Here is a 13,091-nt window from a genome sequence, read left to right as displayed (position 1 = left end):
ACTAATAATAATAATAATAATAATAATAATAATAATAATAATTTATTTATTCTGGCAGAGTGCTCTTCCTTTCAATCAGAGGATAAAAGCTACGCAACGTATTGAAGAATTTTTTAAAATTTAAACATATTAACCTAATAAATATATTTTGAACTCTACAGAATACCCCTACATTTTTATAGTCGGTTATTTAACGACGCTGTATCAACTACTAGCTTATTTAGCGTCGTCGATGGGATTTGTGATAGTGAGATGGTATTTGGCGAGATGAGGCCGAGGATTCGCCACAGATTACGTGATATTCGCGGGTTACGGTTGGGGAAAACATCGGAAAAACCCAACCAGGTAATCAGCCCAAGAGACAATCGAACTCACGCCCTAGCGCAAATTAAAATCGGGAGATAAGCACCTCAGCTAAGTGAGTTACGCCGGTGGCCCCTACTTTCTTAGTAAAAAAAGTAAATCCATGACGCTACAGCTCATGAAGGGCCAAGACCGACCAGCCGGCTGCTGGCCTCACGCCCATATGTCGAAACAGAGGTGGACGATCATCCAAACAGAATGGAGGTATCGTGTGGTTAGCACGATGATCCTCCCAGCCTTTATAGCTGGTTTGCGAAACCGGATTTTCGCTATCTATCGTAGCTCCGCAAGTGCATCACGATGCTGGGTGGACATCGGTCCCATACACTGGCCGAAATTTCATGAGAAAATTTCTTCCCCCATTAGGACTACTTTCTTAGTAATGTAATAAAATACCAAAGATTTGAGGTTAAATTAAAGGGTAAAGAAGAGAAAACATGAAAAAAATAAAAAAGGGAGCGAAGAAGATAGGTTGAAAAAAGAGGAAAGGAATGAAATAGATGAGGAAGAGACAAAAGGAGAAAGTGAAGGTGAGGAAGGGAAAGATGAAAGAGAATAAATGGAATAAAGAATTAGTAAAAGTTGTTCAATCATTCATCTAAATTTGCCTGAAAATGGGCGTTTGAGATAAAATTCTTCTTCTTTTCTTATTTTACTCTCCCTGTTTTATCGATTTATGAGCTTACACGGTGTAAGGAAGAATATATTTTCTGTGAATCGACGCTAGACACATCCACACAATTTGAGCCTCTCTAGATATGGGATTAACCCTACACAGATACATCACAGATCAACCACAAGACAACAGACCCAGTTCCGTAGACGGAAGTTAAATTTCTTCCATTTCCTACGCCGGAAGTCAAAGCACGGACCGCTTGGATGGACACAGTGTACGCCAGTGGTTCCCAAACTTTTTGAAGGCTCGACCCACTTTTTGATGAGACTTTTGTTTCTGATCCCCAATAGGGTAAACCAGTAGTTAATCCCATTCAAAAAATAGAAGAACTAGTGGTAAATTTAGCCGGTTATGATACGAAAAATACTACGTTTGTTTTTGCGGACGTGCAATTAAATATGTACAATTTTAAAAAGCAGCTTTTGGAGTAGTTCCCGGAAGAAACTAAAAAACAATTATTTATTTATTACGACAGTCACTGATGAATATTGTGTTCGTTTTTAGGCATTTGCATTGAAATGGCTGAAATTAATATATATATATATATATATATATATATATATATGAAGGAAAAATACATTTAAATATGTACCTACTGATGTAATGTTGAAAATATATATATATTTTTTTTCGCAGAGCGTAGACTAGTTTAAGATCAAAAAGATCTCTTAAATTTTTATAACATTTGCAACCTTAATAATAATAATAATAATAATAATAATAATAATAATAATAATAATAATAAAAGCCGTAAATCCCCAGTGGGGCAAGGCCTCCTGCTTGGGCAGGAGTGGCTCGAGTCTTGACCATCAGAAGAGCCGATCTGATGGTATATAATATTTACTTTCCTAGTTTTTTTTTCCCACAATTTCACTAGCCCTGGTTGTTGCTGCCTCTCAAAGTTGGTTCATTGCGTCCCTCCACCGTGTTCTTTGTCGTCCTATTCTGGTCTACAGTCCTCCTACTATAGTAGCTGCAACTTGAACTCGCCCCCCCCCCCCATCTGGTTCTCGGTCGTCCACGGTTTCTCCAGCCAATTCTTGGATCCCACAGTGTCGCCGTGTGTGCCCATCTGGTAGGTTGCATTCGTACCACGTGTCCTCCCCAGCGCCATTTCATCCTATTAGCGAGTGTGACCACGTCCTCTATGCCGCTTCGTCGCCGTACTTCTTCGTTTCTGATTCTGTCCTTCAGGCTTATTCCGAGTATTTTCCTTTCCATTCTTCTTTGACATATTCCTAATTTTAATGCCTGTTTCTTGGTGAGTGACCAGGATTGCGCCCCATATAGAAGTACAGGTGCAATGCAGCTGTTGAAGATCTGCCTCTTGTTCTGCAAATTCTGGCTCTTGTCCATTAGGATAAAGGACAGACTCCAAAACTTTTTTCCACGCTGATGCTATTCGTCTATTGATTTCTTTATCCATGCTGTTCTGAAATGATATGGTCTGGCCAAGGTAAATGTATTGCGTGACAAATTCGATGTTCGCATTGTTGACGATCATCTGCCCTTATACGTCGTTAGTCAATACTTTGGTTTTTCTGGTATTCATTGTTAGGCCTACTGCCATGCTTTCTTCGCACATATCGTTCAGCATCTCTTCCAATCGTTTCCTGGATCTGGCAAACAGAACCACGTCATCAGCGAAGCGTAGATTGGTCAGTTTTCTTCCGTCAATAGATATGCCGTGCTTGCGACCCCAAGGTAACTTGCGAAAGATCTCTTAACGCAAAATAAAATTCTCATCTGTTATTGCCATAAAAAAACAAAAGCGACAAATCTTATTGAACTTGAATATCACTGTGTGTATCGAATACAGGATGCAGATTTGAGAAGCTACTTTCTGAAAAAACAGGCACATTTATCGTATTATTTTTTATTATACAACTACTGAAACAGTCATTGGTTTTTATGCTCAACGTTATATTTGTGTTTATAATTACAAAATAGATACAATATTAAGAAGGTGTTTTGTTTTATTTTGTAAATCAACTACCGACTCCCGAGCGCTTTACACGACTCACAGCGACGCACACTTTGGGAACCACTGGGGTACGCTATCTCTGAACCACCGTGGCGGACTGGGACTATAAATAATGAAGGAATATATTTGACGAAAACAGAAACATTGAAATTTTCCTACAGTTGAAGTTGACTGAAAATAGCCACAGAGTCTGGGTCGTCAAACATATTAAGAGATAGCGATGTCCATCCATAATGAGTTACCGAAACCCGTCTTGGGTATTGTTTTGTTGTGATTACTTTCACACGTCTAGATTAAGAGTCAGTGACTCTTGTTTCCAACTTTTAAGCTACTTTCGAATTATTTGAATGCATTAGATCGCAGGCTGGCGCCACTGTTTGGGGAGTCCCCATGTAGGACAACAGCCCACTATCGCGAGTTATCACCTGTTAGCTTCATTTGGAAACGCCCTGTAAACAAATGAGCTTCACACGAGCAGTTAGGACGCCATCGCTTTCTTTTGTTTTCAAAGTAGTAAACACACTAACTGGGACAAGAGGTCACAGATAATAACAATAAACTAATAGTATTGTAATTATAGCCATCGTATATTACAACGAATTCTTTTGTGTTAATATCTTCATAAACAGTCAAAAGTAACTGTTTAAATCCTGCTATAGTTTAACACAATAAATTCCTATTATTAGTCAGTATTTTAAAGGATCTGCTTATTACGTTATGTTACTAATAATCAGATATCGGATTCTAGGGCAAATGTCTATTTTGTTTCTTTAGGAGAAAAGAAAAAATAATTCTTAATATTTGTGTTTCATGGAATTTGAAAGGTATTCAAAGAGTTTTATAGTTCCCTAAAATGCCCTAAAACGGTTATTAGAGCCTAATTTGTTAATATTCGCCTAAAAATGCCTAACTCACTGTAAAGTTTCGCATTTTACTCTTACTTTTTATAATTTATACATGCATTCACTGCGAAATTTAAGGCATTTAAAAAGTGGAAAGTTTGCTTCACACCGGCCATGAAACCATTGATAAAGGAAACAAAATGTTTTGAATCTCACGACACTCGCAATAGATTTCACCGAATTTAAAATGTTTGGAGGCATAAATGCCGACAAAGAACCAACCTTAGTTTTGAAGCAGGCAACAATCACAACATGTGCTGCTACCGATTCAGAGATATACTATACTATAAAAATGACTGTTTTCGGTCTGAAACCGATTAGCTGTACTGCCCTTCAGAGTGTCATAAAACCACAATTTTTGGAGAAAGAGTGTTTTTGAAATATTTATGAAAAGTCGTAAAACTGCGAATTAGTAGGGTAAACCGTTACAAAATATTTAAAAGAATGGCCCTCCTAGTGTTAACACTACCAGGAAATGCAACAATAAGTGGAACTTTGTATTTTTGTCCAATTGAATCTCAATAACAACGGTTCATTTGAATGCTCGTTAACAGTTGCTCTTTCCCTCACCTTATTTCTGTTGAGAAGTTTTGAGCGGTAGGACGTTTTCCTGTGAAGTTTAACGCGATAATGCCGAAAAATATAATTGCAAAATCTACATTGATCCGGCAATGGCTAACAGAATATTCAGAATTCATTTATGATGGAAAAATAATATTCTGCAAGATTTGTAGCAAACAAGTATGTAACAATAGTTGAAATATATAAATTCTATTAATTTTAATGAGTAGGCCTATAATATTTATACATTGACTGAGCTATCCTGTGGTATAATTCTTTTTAAGACCACTACACTTTAACCTTTTAAATTCCGATAGTTAAAGTATTTGCAGGTCATTAAAATTTTGATTGTTCGAACCCACTAACTTTGTGATAGAAATACGGCAATACAACAATTAGGATTTTATTTTAATTCAGTTTACTTTACATTTTTAGATTTCGCAAGAAAAGAAGTGCCACCTAAAGCAGCATGTGCAAGGAGCGGCTCATAAGGCTAAAGCTCAGCAGAAAAATCAACTGCAACAAACTTTACTAACACAGCCTACTTCATCCAATCTCAGCAGCAATTTCTATGCTGATTTAACCAGAGCGTTTGTTGCTGCTAACATTCCCTGGAATGCAATTGAAAATCCGGTTTTAAGACAGTTTTTACAAAAATACTGCAAACAAAATATCCCATCTGAGTCGACCCTAAGAAAAAATTACTTAGACAGAATATACAATGAATCTTTAGCTTCCATTCGGGAGGATATAGGTGATTCTTACATATGGGTCTCTGTGGATGAAACCTCAGATCCTATGAATAGGTATATAGCAAATATGGTAGTAGGAAAACTTAGTCCTGATGGACCTTCGATTCCACACCTCGTATGTGTTAAGGAACTTTCGAAAGTGAATAGCCAAGCCATTGCTTATTTTGTAAATAAAGGCCTACAGTCTTTATACTCAGGTAATATAGACGATTCTAAAGTTCTGTTGTTTTGTACTGATGCTGCCTCATACATGGTTGCTGCAGCTCCACTTCTTAAAACATTTTATCCTAACCTCACGCATGTAACCTGTCTAGCACATGGCCTTCACAGGGTTTCTGAAACAATCCGGAATGAATTTCCTCTTGTCAATTCGTTTATTTCTAACACAAAAAAAATGTTTTTGTAAAGCCCCATCCAGGATTTCAATATTCAGAGAGAACTTTCCAGATATCCCACTCCCACCTCAGCCGGTTATTACACCTGGATTCAGTCAGTGGTGTATTATTCTAAGTATTTTAAAGAAGTGGTCACAGTTATTGATAAATTACCTGAAACTGATAGTGCAGCGTGTGTGAAAGCAGTGAAAGATTGTCTGAATGACTCACGAGTGAAAAACGATATTGCCTACATAACATCAAACTTTTCTTTCATACCTGCAAGCATTGAACAATTAGAACGTGAAAAACAATCTCTTTGTAGCCAAATAGCAATAGTAAAGGAAGCTCAAGTGAACATACATTCTGCTTTGGGCGAAACTGGGAAAAAAAGTTAAAAATAAGTGGGACAACGTATTAAATAAGAATGTAGGATTTTCATTGTTGGAAAAAGTATCAAGAGTGATATCGGGGGAAAGTGTAAATGTTCCAGTAAGTATTGATGTTTCTATTGTACCTAATTTAAAATTTGCGCCTCTCACATCAGTTTCGGTTGAAAGAAGTTTTTCTGCTTTCAAAATGATTCTCAGTGACAAAAGGCAAAGGTTAACTGTGGAGAATTTAGAAAAAATTCTGGTGGTGTACTGTGCAGATAATTATAATAAAGTCTGAGCATGGAACTGAATTTCAATAACTTAAAATGAGTAATCTTGAAATCAATAATCATTATTTCATTAGTTTCAATATATTAAATTTGTGCAGCTCTGTTTATAAATATAATATAGTATTCTTTTTTAATGTTTAAACATACTTTTTTGTGCGTATTTTAGTGTATAACTAAAAATTTCAGTGAAATAAATATGATACCTTGATGTGCCTAAAATGCCTATTTTCATTAAAATAGAGCCTAATTTTACAAATTTTGAGCTTATTTTAGGCGCCTAAAACTGCAATTTTTAGTGCCTAAAAATCCGATGTCTACTAATAATATAGATATTGTCTCGTAAATGATGTCGTTTTGGAGTAACATTTTTACTGGGTGTGTGTTGTGACAAGAAATTAATCGAATCTTCAAAATAAAGGGCATTAGATTCTATGGTCTTAAGCCACCTTTCAGCGAGATTTGTTATTCCGGGACGATACCAGTTTCTGGTTTCTGATGCGAAGAATTCGGTGATATCCAGTTCAACGGCTTCCAAGTTTTGGAAATTTCTTTCTCTCAGGAAGTGGACCATAGGCTAGATAGAAACAGATGGTAATCTGATCAGAGCTGTATGCTGGATGTGATAGCAGTTCGATTACTCAAAATTACTGGACTTTTTTCATGGTTGTTCGAGTCGTATGGGATCTCATATTGTTCTGTTGCAATATAATTATATTTAAGGGGTTACGTACAGCTTACAGCAGTAAAAGTTTTGGAAATATTCAACAATTTTTTCCTAGTCCGCCGAGTTAGCTCTGTGGTAGCGTGTCTGCCTCCAGACTAGTTGGCTCGGGTTCGATTCCCGGTAGTATCAAAAATTTTAATATAATATTCCTACCTCGGGACTAGGAGAGATGGCGGTGCACAACTTCTAATCACTAGATTGTTCACCAATACGAGTATGCCTAGGTTAAATCCCAAATCTCTCCGCAGTGCATATGAAGAGAAGGCATATGTCACTGTTGATAGTGATTCGTCCGTCGGATGGGGACGTTAAGCCTGGCGGCCCCCTTGGTGCTATTCCCTTCTTCATCTTCATCATCATCACTCATTCCCGACATTACACTTACACATACAATCACCCTAATACATGACATAACTCTTCACAGAAACACATCATCTACAGCGTGACCCGCCGAAGTGGTGTACAACTAGAAAATGGGTCACAGTTCTGCCATCTATCCGCAGCATGCGGAATCCCAATCACACAAATGAAGTGGGTGGGCATTGGATACATACACACAATTTTTTTCCTCCATTACTGTATCTTGTACAGTGATGAAAATTGATATGTATAGAACACTGTCTTACTGCTATATGAAAAAAAAATTACGATTTAAAAAATACTTATATATATTTTTTAAATTAAAAATGATGGCAGTTCACTGTGCAATGATGAAGCTTTTTCCTCATAACTCATAAACTTGTTAACTTTTTAATGTTCTCTTTTATTTTATTGCTAAAACTCATATTTACAATATCATGCTCTCTCAACTACATTCCTTAATAAATAATATACATTTTTTTATTTTGTGTTAGAAGAAAATACTGATATTTGACCATTTTTAAACGAATTTATTTTTTTATCAGACAATCCATCAAAGGTAGAGGAGTGATCTTACATCATATTGTTGATATGACATGTATTAATACACACAAAAAATTTCATCACAGAATGTTGGTTAGTTTTTTAGTTATGTGGGAAACCCTTCATCACTGCACAGTGAACGGAATTTTGAAAAAAAAAAAAGTAACTATATTTTTTTAAATCGTAAAAATATATATTTTTTTCATATAGCAGAAGGACTATTTTAAACATACCAATTTTTATTATTGTACAAGATACAGTAATGGAGAAGAAAAATGTTGAATATTTCCAAAATTTTACTGTTGTAAGCTGTACTTAACCCCTTAATCCGAACAAATGTAACTTTTCGTTCTGCAAATGAATTTTACAATGTTACATTTGTTCGGATCATATTTTTGCACATTTAAAGGACAGAATTGAAATTCTTTCAATCATTTATTATCATATTACACTGCTCTCTTAAACTGACTGAGCACAATTGGAAATTAAACAGTGACTTTCCCAAAACATGCTATGAAATGTTTAATATAAAACAATTTTTATGTCGAAAAGGAAGCAAAAACGAGCAAAATAAGTGTTAAACTTTTTTTGTTTGAAATATCTCTAAGAATAACCTCCTGAAATTAGTGGCATTACTTACTGTTTACCTTGTATATCTGTCGAGATTTTAATTGACGCCCGAAACTGCATCTGTGACAGTCAACATTAAAATAAAATAAACCGAGGAAAAGATTGAAACAAGGGTTTTAATTCCCAGAGTGGGAAATCTTCACATTTGGTATCAACGGACTTTGTTTCCACTGTCACTGTCCTAAACTGACACCAGGATTGATAACTTTGTGGGTCAAGTTCGCATATGATTGCCAATTACTATTAAAAAGCGATGTGACATCACTATGAAGCGTGACGTCGTGACACAAAACGTACCCCTTATCACAGTAGACGACCTCGCTTCCTTAATCCTGTTTCGGGCTGGTATCTGCGTAAGTTTGTCAGTAAGTTCTTAACTTTTACTGTAGGTAACATTCGTACCTGTGCACCGGCTGATGGCATTAGTTTCGCCAGATATGCTTGGGAAAACAAATGGCTGTTTTCTGGGAATTTTAGTTCTCACTATGGTTATTTCGCGCGTAACCGACGGTTGTCTGATAAAACATACACAAAAGATTCGTATCCACAGGTAAGAATATTATTTTCGATTTTATTCGGTGCAGTTATACCAGTACGTGTGACAGTAGCGGGAAACTTATGTGTCGTGCATGTTACATCCTTTGTTCTAACGGTGCCAATAATCATGATTTTAGTCATCTTCTGTGCATATATATTTTGCAAAAATATTTTGGAAATGTCCAGTGTCTTTTGGAAATATGAAGCAAATGTTCACTTTTGTGTGAAAAAAAAAATTACATTTATAACAGTAAAATATACACATCACTAGGCTTCGAGACTTCTGACCCAATAGAGTTGTTCAATGGGAAATCCGCATAACGGCGTACTGAGTATAGTGGTAAAGGGTACAGTGGGTGGGGGTACTGTAGAATGAATGCCAACAAATACGCAAAGAAAACGCTCTGGATTTGAAGGTTCTGACTAATAATTTGGTTTTCATACAAACCTATTTTCAGACTGTGTCTGAAACTATTACACTGTTAGAAACGTCAGAGCAAGAGATGCCGGAAGCCCTCAAATTAGTTGAGGAAATGACATAGAGAATTAATGAGACACCAAGTACACCGGTTACTGAACGTGTAAAACAGAAGTGGAAATCAATTTTATGTAAAAATAACGGATATGGAACATTGTGTAATATAAACAGCAAATTAGTGGACATAGAGTCACCCGACAATAAAGGACAGTCTCTTAGAGACTGCAATGGTGTTAGGTTTTTTCATTTTTCTTCTAACACGTCATGCGACGTAAAGCGCAGCTTTTCACAGTACAAACTGTGTTTGGCAGATAACCGAAAAAGATTTACGTTTGAGACACTGAAAATGTATCTTGTAGTATATTGCAATTCGGTACTGTAACTGCATTTCCTAAATACGACCAATGGGATAAATGAAGAAATTAAAATTGATACATGTTTATTTCCACCATTAACACAATGTATAATTAAACACAAATGCTTATAAAAGACAGGAGAATAAATGCTTTTCATTTATATTGACATTGTCATTCAGAATGTACATATGTGTATGTTTCCCCATATTACCGTACTCTATTCTAAATAGCAACGTTGTTACCTCAACACATCTCTACCTTTCACTACCTGCAGCGAGTCAACAACTTATAGTACATGCACAGTAAACTTATTGTATCGGGTCCCAAGTCTCGAAGCCTGCACATCACTTATATCAACTGTATCATGGAGTAACGAATATAACATTACAATGTTCCAGTAATAGGGGTTCAGAGCACATAGGCCATAAATTACCAAATATAGTCTAGGCCTATGCATATATTTTAATAATAAAATTTTGGTACTCTAACGGGAAAATATATTCCCCAGACCTCTACTGTGGAAAGATAGCGGCCTGGTCGGTGTTTACTACATAATCACCCGTACCGAACACTTTTACAATATTTCAATTAAAAATCATTTAGCCTAGCTCACCTATGTAAATACACATTGCATGACAATAAATATGTGAACTGAATAGCTTATCTCCCTAAATATTCATCACTTTCATTCTACTATATTATAGAGAAATAAATATATTATAACACTTTTACAATAATTTCAATTAGCATTAAGATAATAAGCTATTATTACTCTTTCACATAGAAGTGGAAATGACCGATTTTGAATAGACTAGTAATTGCAACACATACAGAATGTAGGAAATGTCCGTTTTTTTATACAAAAAATGAAATGATAATATTGGCATTAGTATGATATGGCATTATCTGGTTTTGATTGAAAATATTGATTTTGCCATACTGTTTTTCATGAAATTGACAGAGTTAGAATAAAAACAGTGACATATTCAGAAAGATGTCTCTCTAAACATACAGAAACCGTAAAAAAACTCATTTTTTGTTTTCAGTGGAAATGACCAGTTTTGTTCGCAACCTCCACAGTTGTTCCATTAAACATGGATCAAAAGCTAGACAGCTTGTGGAGGCTAAAGTTTTAAGCAAATAAATAATTATATAATTTCGTTGCCCTCAGTTTTTAGTTCTGTATTCTGTTCATTTTCGAATCAAAGACGCGATTTAACACAGTGTTTATTCTTGTGTTATTTCTATTTTTGATCCAAAGACATAATTTAACCCATTTAAACCCGACTTTTAAAATATTAAAAAGTTGTGTTTTTTATTTTTGTTAGTTACTACAGTGAAATAAATATGATTTCAAAAGAATTTCAAATTTGGAGTTGTAGATATAACATTGGTGAATTTTCATGTTCCATTAATGGAACAACGAGCCCGAGAGGGTACCGTCACAGTCTAGTATATACAGTCACGAAGCTCAATACGTAGGAAATATGCATCCATAGATAGTTGCTAACCACTAGGATCGCTAATATCGTCTCATTACAGACAATGCGAAATAGTACCGGCACAGTCTATTGTTCCTAGCACTCTCACAACTCAAGCTTCGTGACTGTAGACTATATACTAGACAGTGGTACCGTGGTATTCCTTTCACATTTTCCATTATTGAAAGAGCGAGAGAGAGAGATAAAGAGAGAGAGAAATGATACCGTCATTTCCCATAACTATGGTCCTAGAACTATGGTCTGGCTAAGTGGAAGAGAAGGCCTGATGGCCTTAACTTCGCCAGAATAAATAAATAGATATTAAAGATATTTTAGAACACAACTATGGTCCACGATACAACCATTCAAAGAATATTGTAGAAGTAACAGACCGTTCGTAGATAGTTGCAGTGACTTGACTTCAAACTACAGTACAGGAAAAATATAGATAAACGAGGTACACGTTATGGAGTACAAAATTTATAGTTTATTACTCCGCGTACAAAATCGTGTAAAAATTAGTTTTTCTACGCGACGTAAATTACGTGTAATTTATGTAAATATGTTTCATGTAATTTACGTGGCCAACCATGGTTGGATGTGTCTACATTTAGGACACGCAAAATATCCTTAAAAGGATTAAATGGTGTTTGGGTAAAGGGAGATAATTTATAAAAATGATGATGGAAGAGTGGAACAGAGAAAAATTCTCTCCGGCACTGGAATTTGAACCCGTGTTTTCACCTTTACGTGCTGACGCTTTATCTACTAAACCACACCGGATTCCCATCCCGATGTCGGATCGAATCCTCTCAGTTTAAGTTCCACCTCTTGGGTTCCCTCTAGTGGCCTACCCTCATGCACTGCGTCATAGAGATATATGACAATGTCACAATTTCCATACATGTGCAGAGGTGCACTCATTATGAGTGACTAAGTGGCCGGGATCCGACGGAATAAGAGAGGATTCGATCCGACATCGGGATGGGAATCCGGTGTGGCTTAGTGGATAAAGCGTCAGCACGTAGAGCTGAAAACCCGGGTTCAAATCCCTGTCCCGGAGAGAATTTTTCTCTGTTCCACTCTTCCATCATCATATGATGACGCAGAATTTCTGCACTGAAATATCATATGTACTTCGGTACATCGTAATATATAAAAATGAATTTTGAGATAAATGAAAACAAATGAATTCTTATTGCAAATAATTTTCTATACAAATAAAACATATCAAATGCTAGTATTATTTTGATTTTGTACCCACATGTAGAATTTAACTTGTGAATTCATCTGGGGAACAAAGCTCCAGTTGCACAATAAATTATTTAACCCTCTTTACCGAGCACCAACGAAATATACTTGATCGGTACAACGTACGCAATCCGAAGTAATAATTCGAGACGAATAAAAAAATATGCTTTCGTGATGAATGGCTGAATGCACAGCAGAGAATCTGTTTTCTTGAAGCCTGATGTCACTTGTTTTATCGATACACTTTTAACTGATTTAGCGTATCTCCCTTGAACTTGGTGACTTGAACACTTAAAAATTCCCCTTATATGGAGGGGATTGAATGATATACTTCAATCGAGATTGATCTGGTCTCGTAGCTTTCTGAAATCATTGCTTGGGTCCGTCGTCACAGATCCCAATAAATTGTAAGAACTGCGTGTTGTACAGGGAAATGGGTTGTATTTCCTTAAATC

General features: G+C 36.0%; 1 protein-coding gene across 2 annotated transcripts in view; it reads left to right on the top strand.

Annotated features, from left to right (window-relative positions):
- The window catches only part of LOC138695492 (hyaluronidase-like), a 112,543-nt gene that overhangs the window by 26,128 nt on the left and 73,324 nt on the right, over positions 1 to 13,091 (top strand). Inside the window, exon 1 of one of the 2 annotated variants that reach the window (XM_069819805.1) lies at positions 8,959 to 9,083. The exons of the other annotated variant lie outside the window; for it this stretch is intronic. Within the exon in view, the coding sequence (XP_069675906.1) occupies positions 8,971 to 9,083 (113 nt within the window). The 5' untranslated portion in view covers positions 8,959 to 8,970. Of the gene's footprint in view, positions 1 to 8,958; positions 9,084 to 13,091 lie in introns of those variants that run through there. 2 annotated transcript variants of the gene reach the window in all.

Source organism: Periplaneta americana, chromosome 1 (genome assembly GCF_040183065.1).
Source record: "Periplaneta americana isolate PAMFEO1 chromosome 1, P.americana_PAMFEO1_priV1, whole genome shotgun sequence".
Lineage (NCBI taxonomy): Eukaryota > Metazoa > Arthropoda > Insecta > Blattodea > Blattidae > Periplaneta > Periplaneta americana.
The sequence above is the reverse complement of the archived record's forward strand: the minus strand, read 5'-3'. Positions and strand labels throughout refer to the sequence as shown.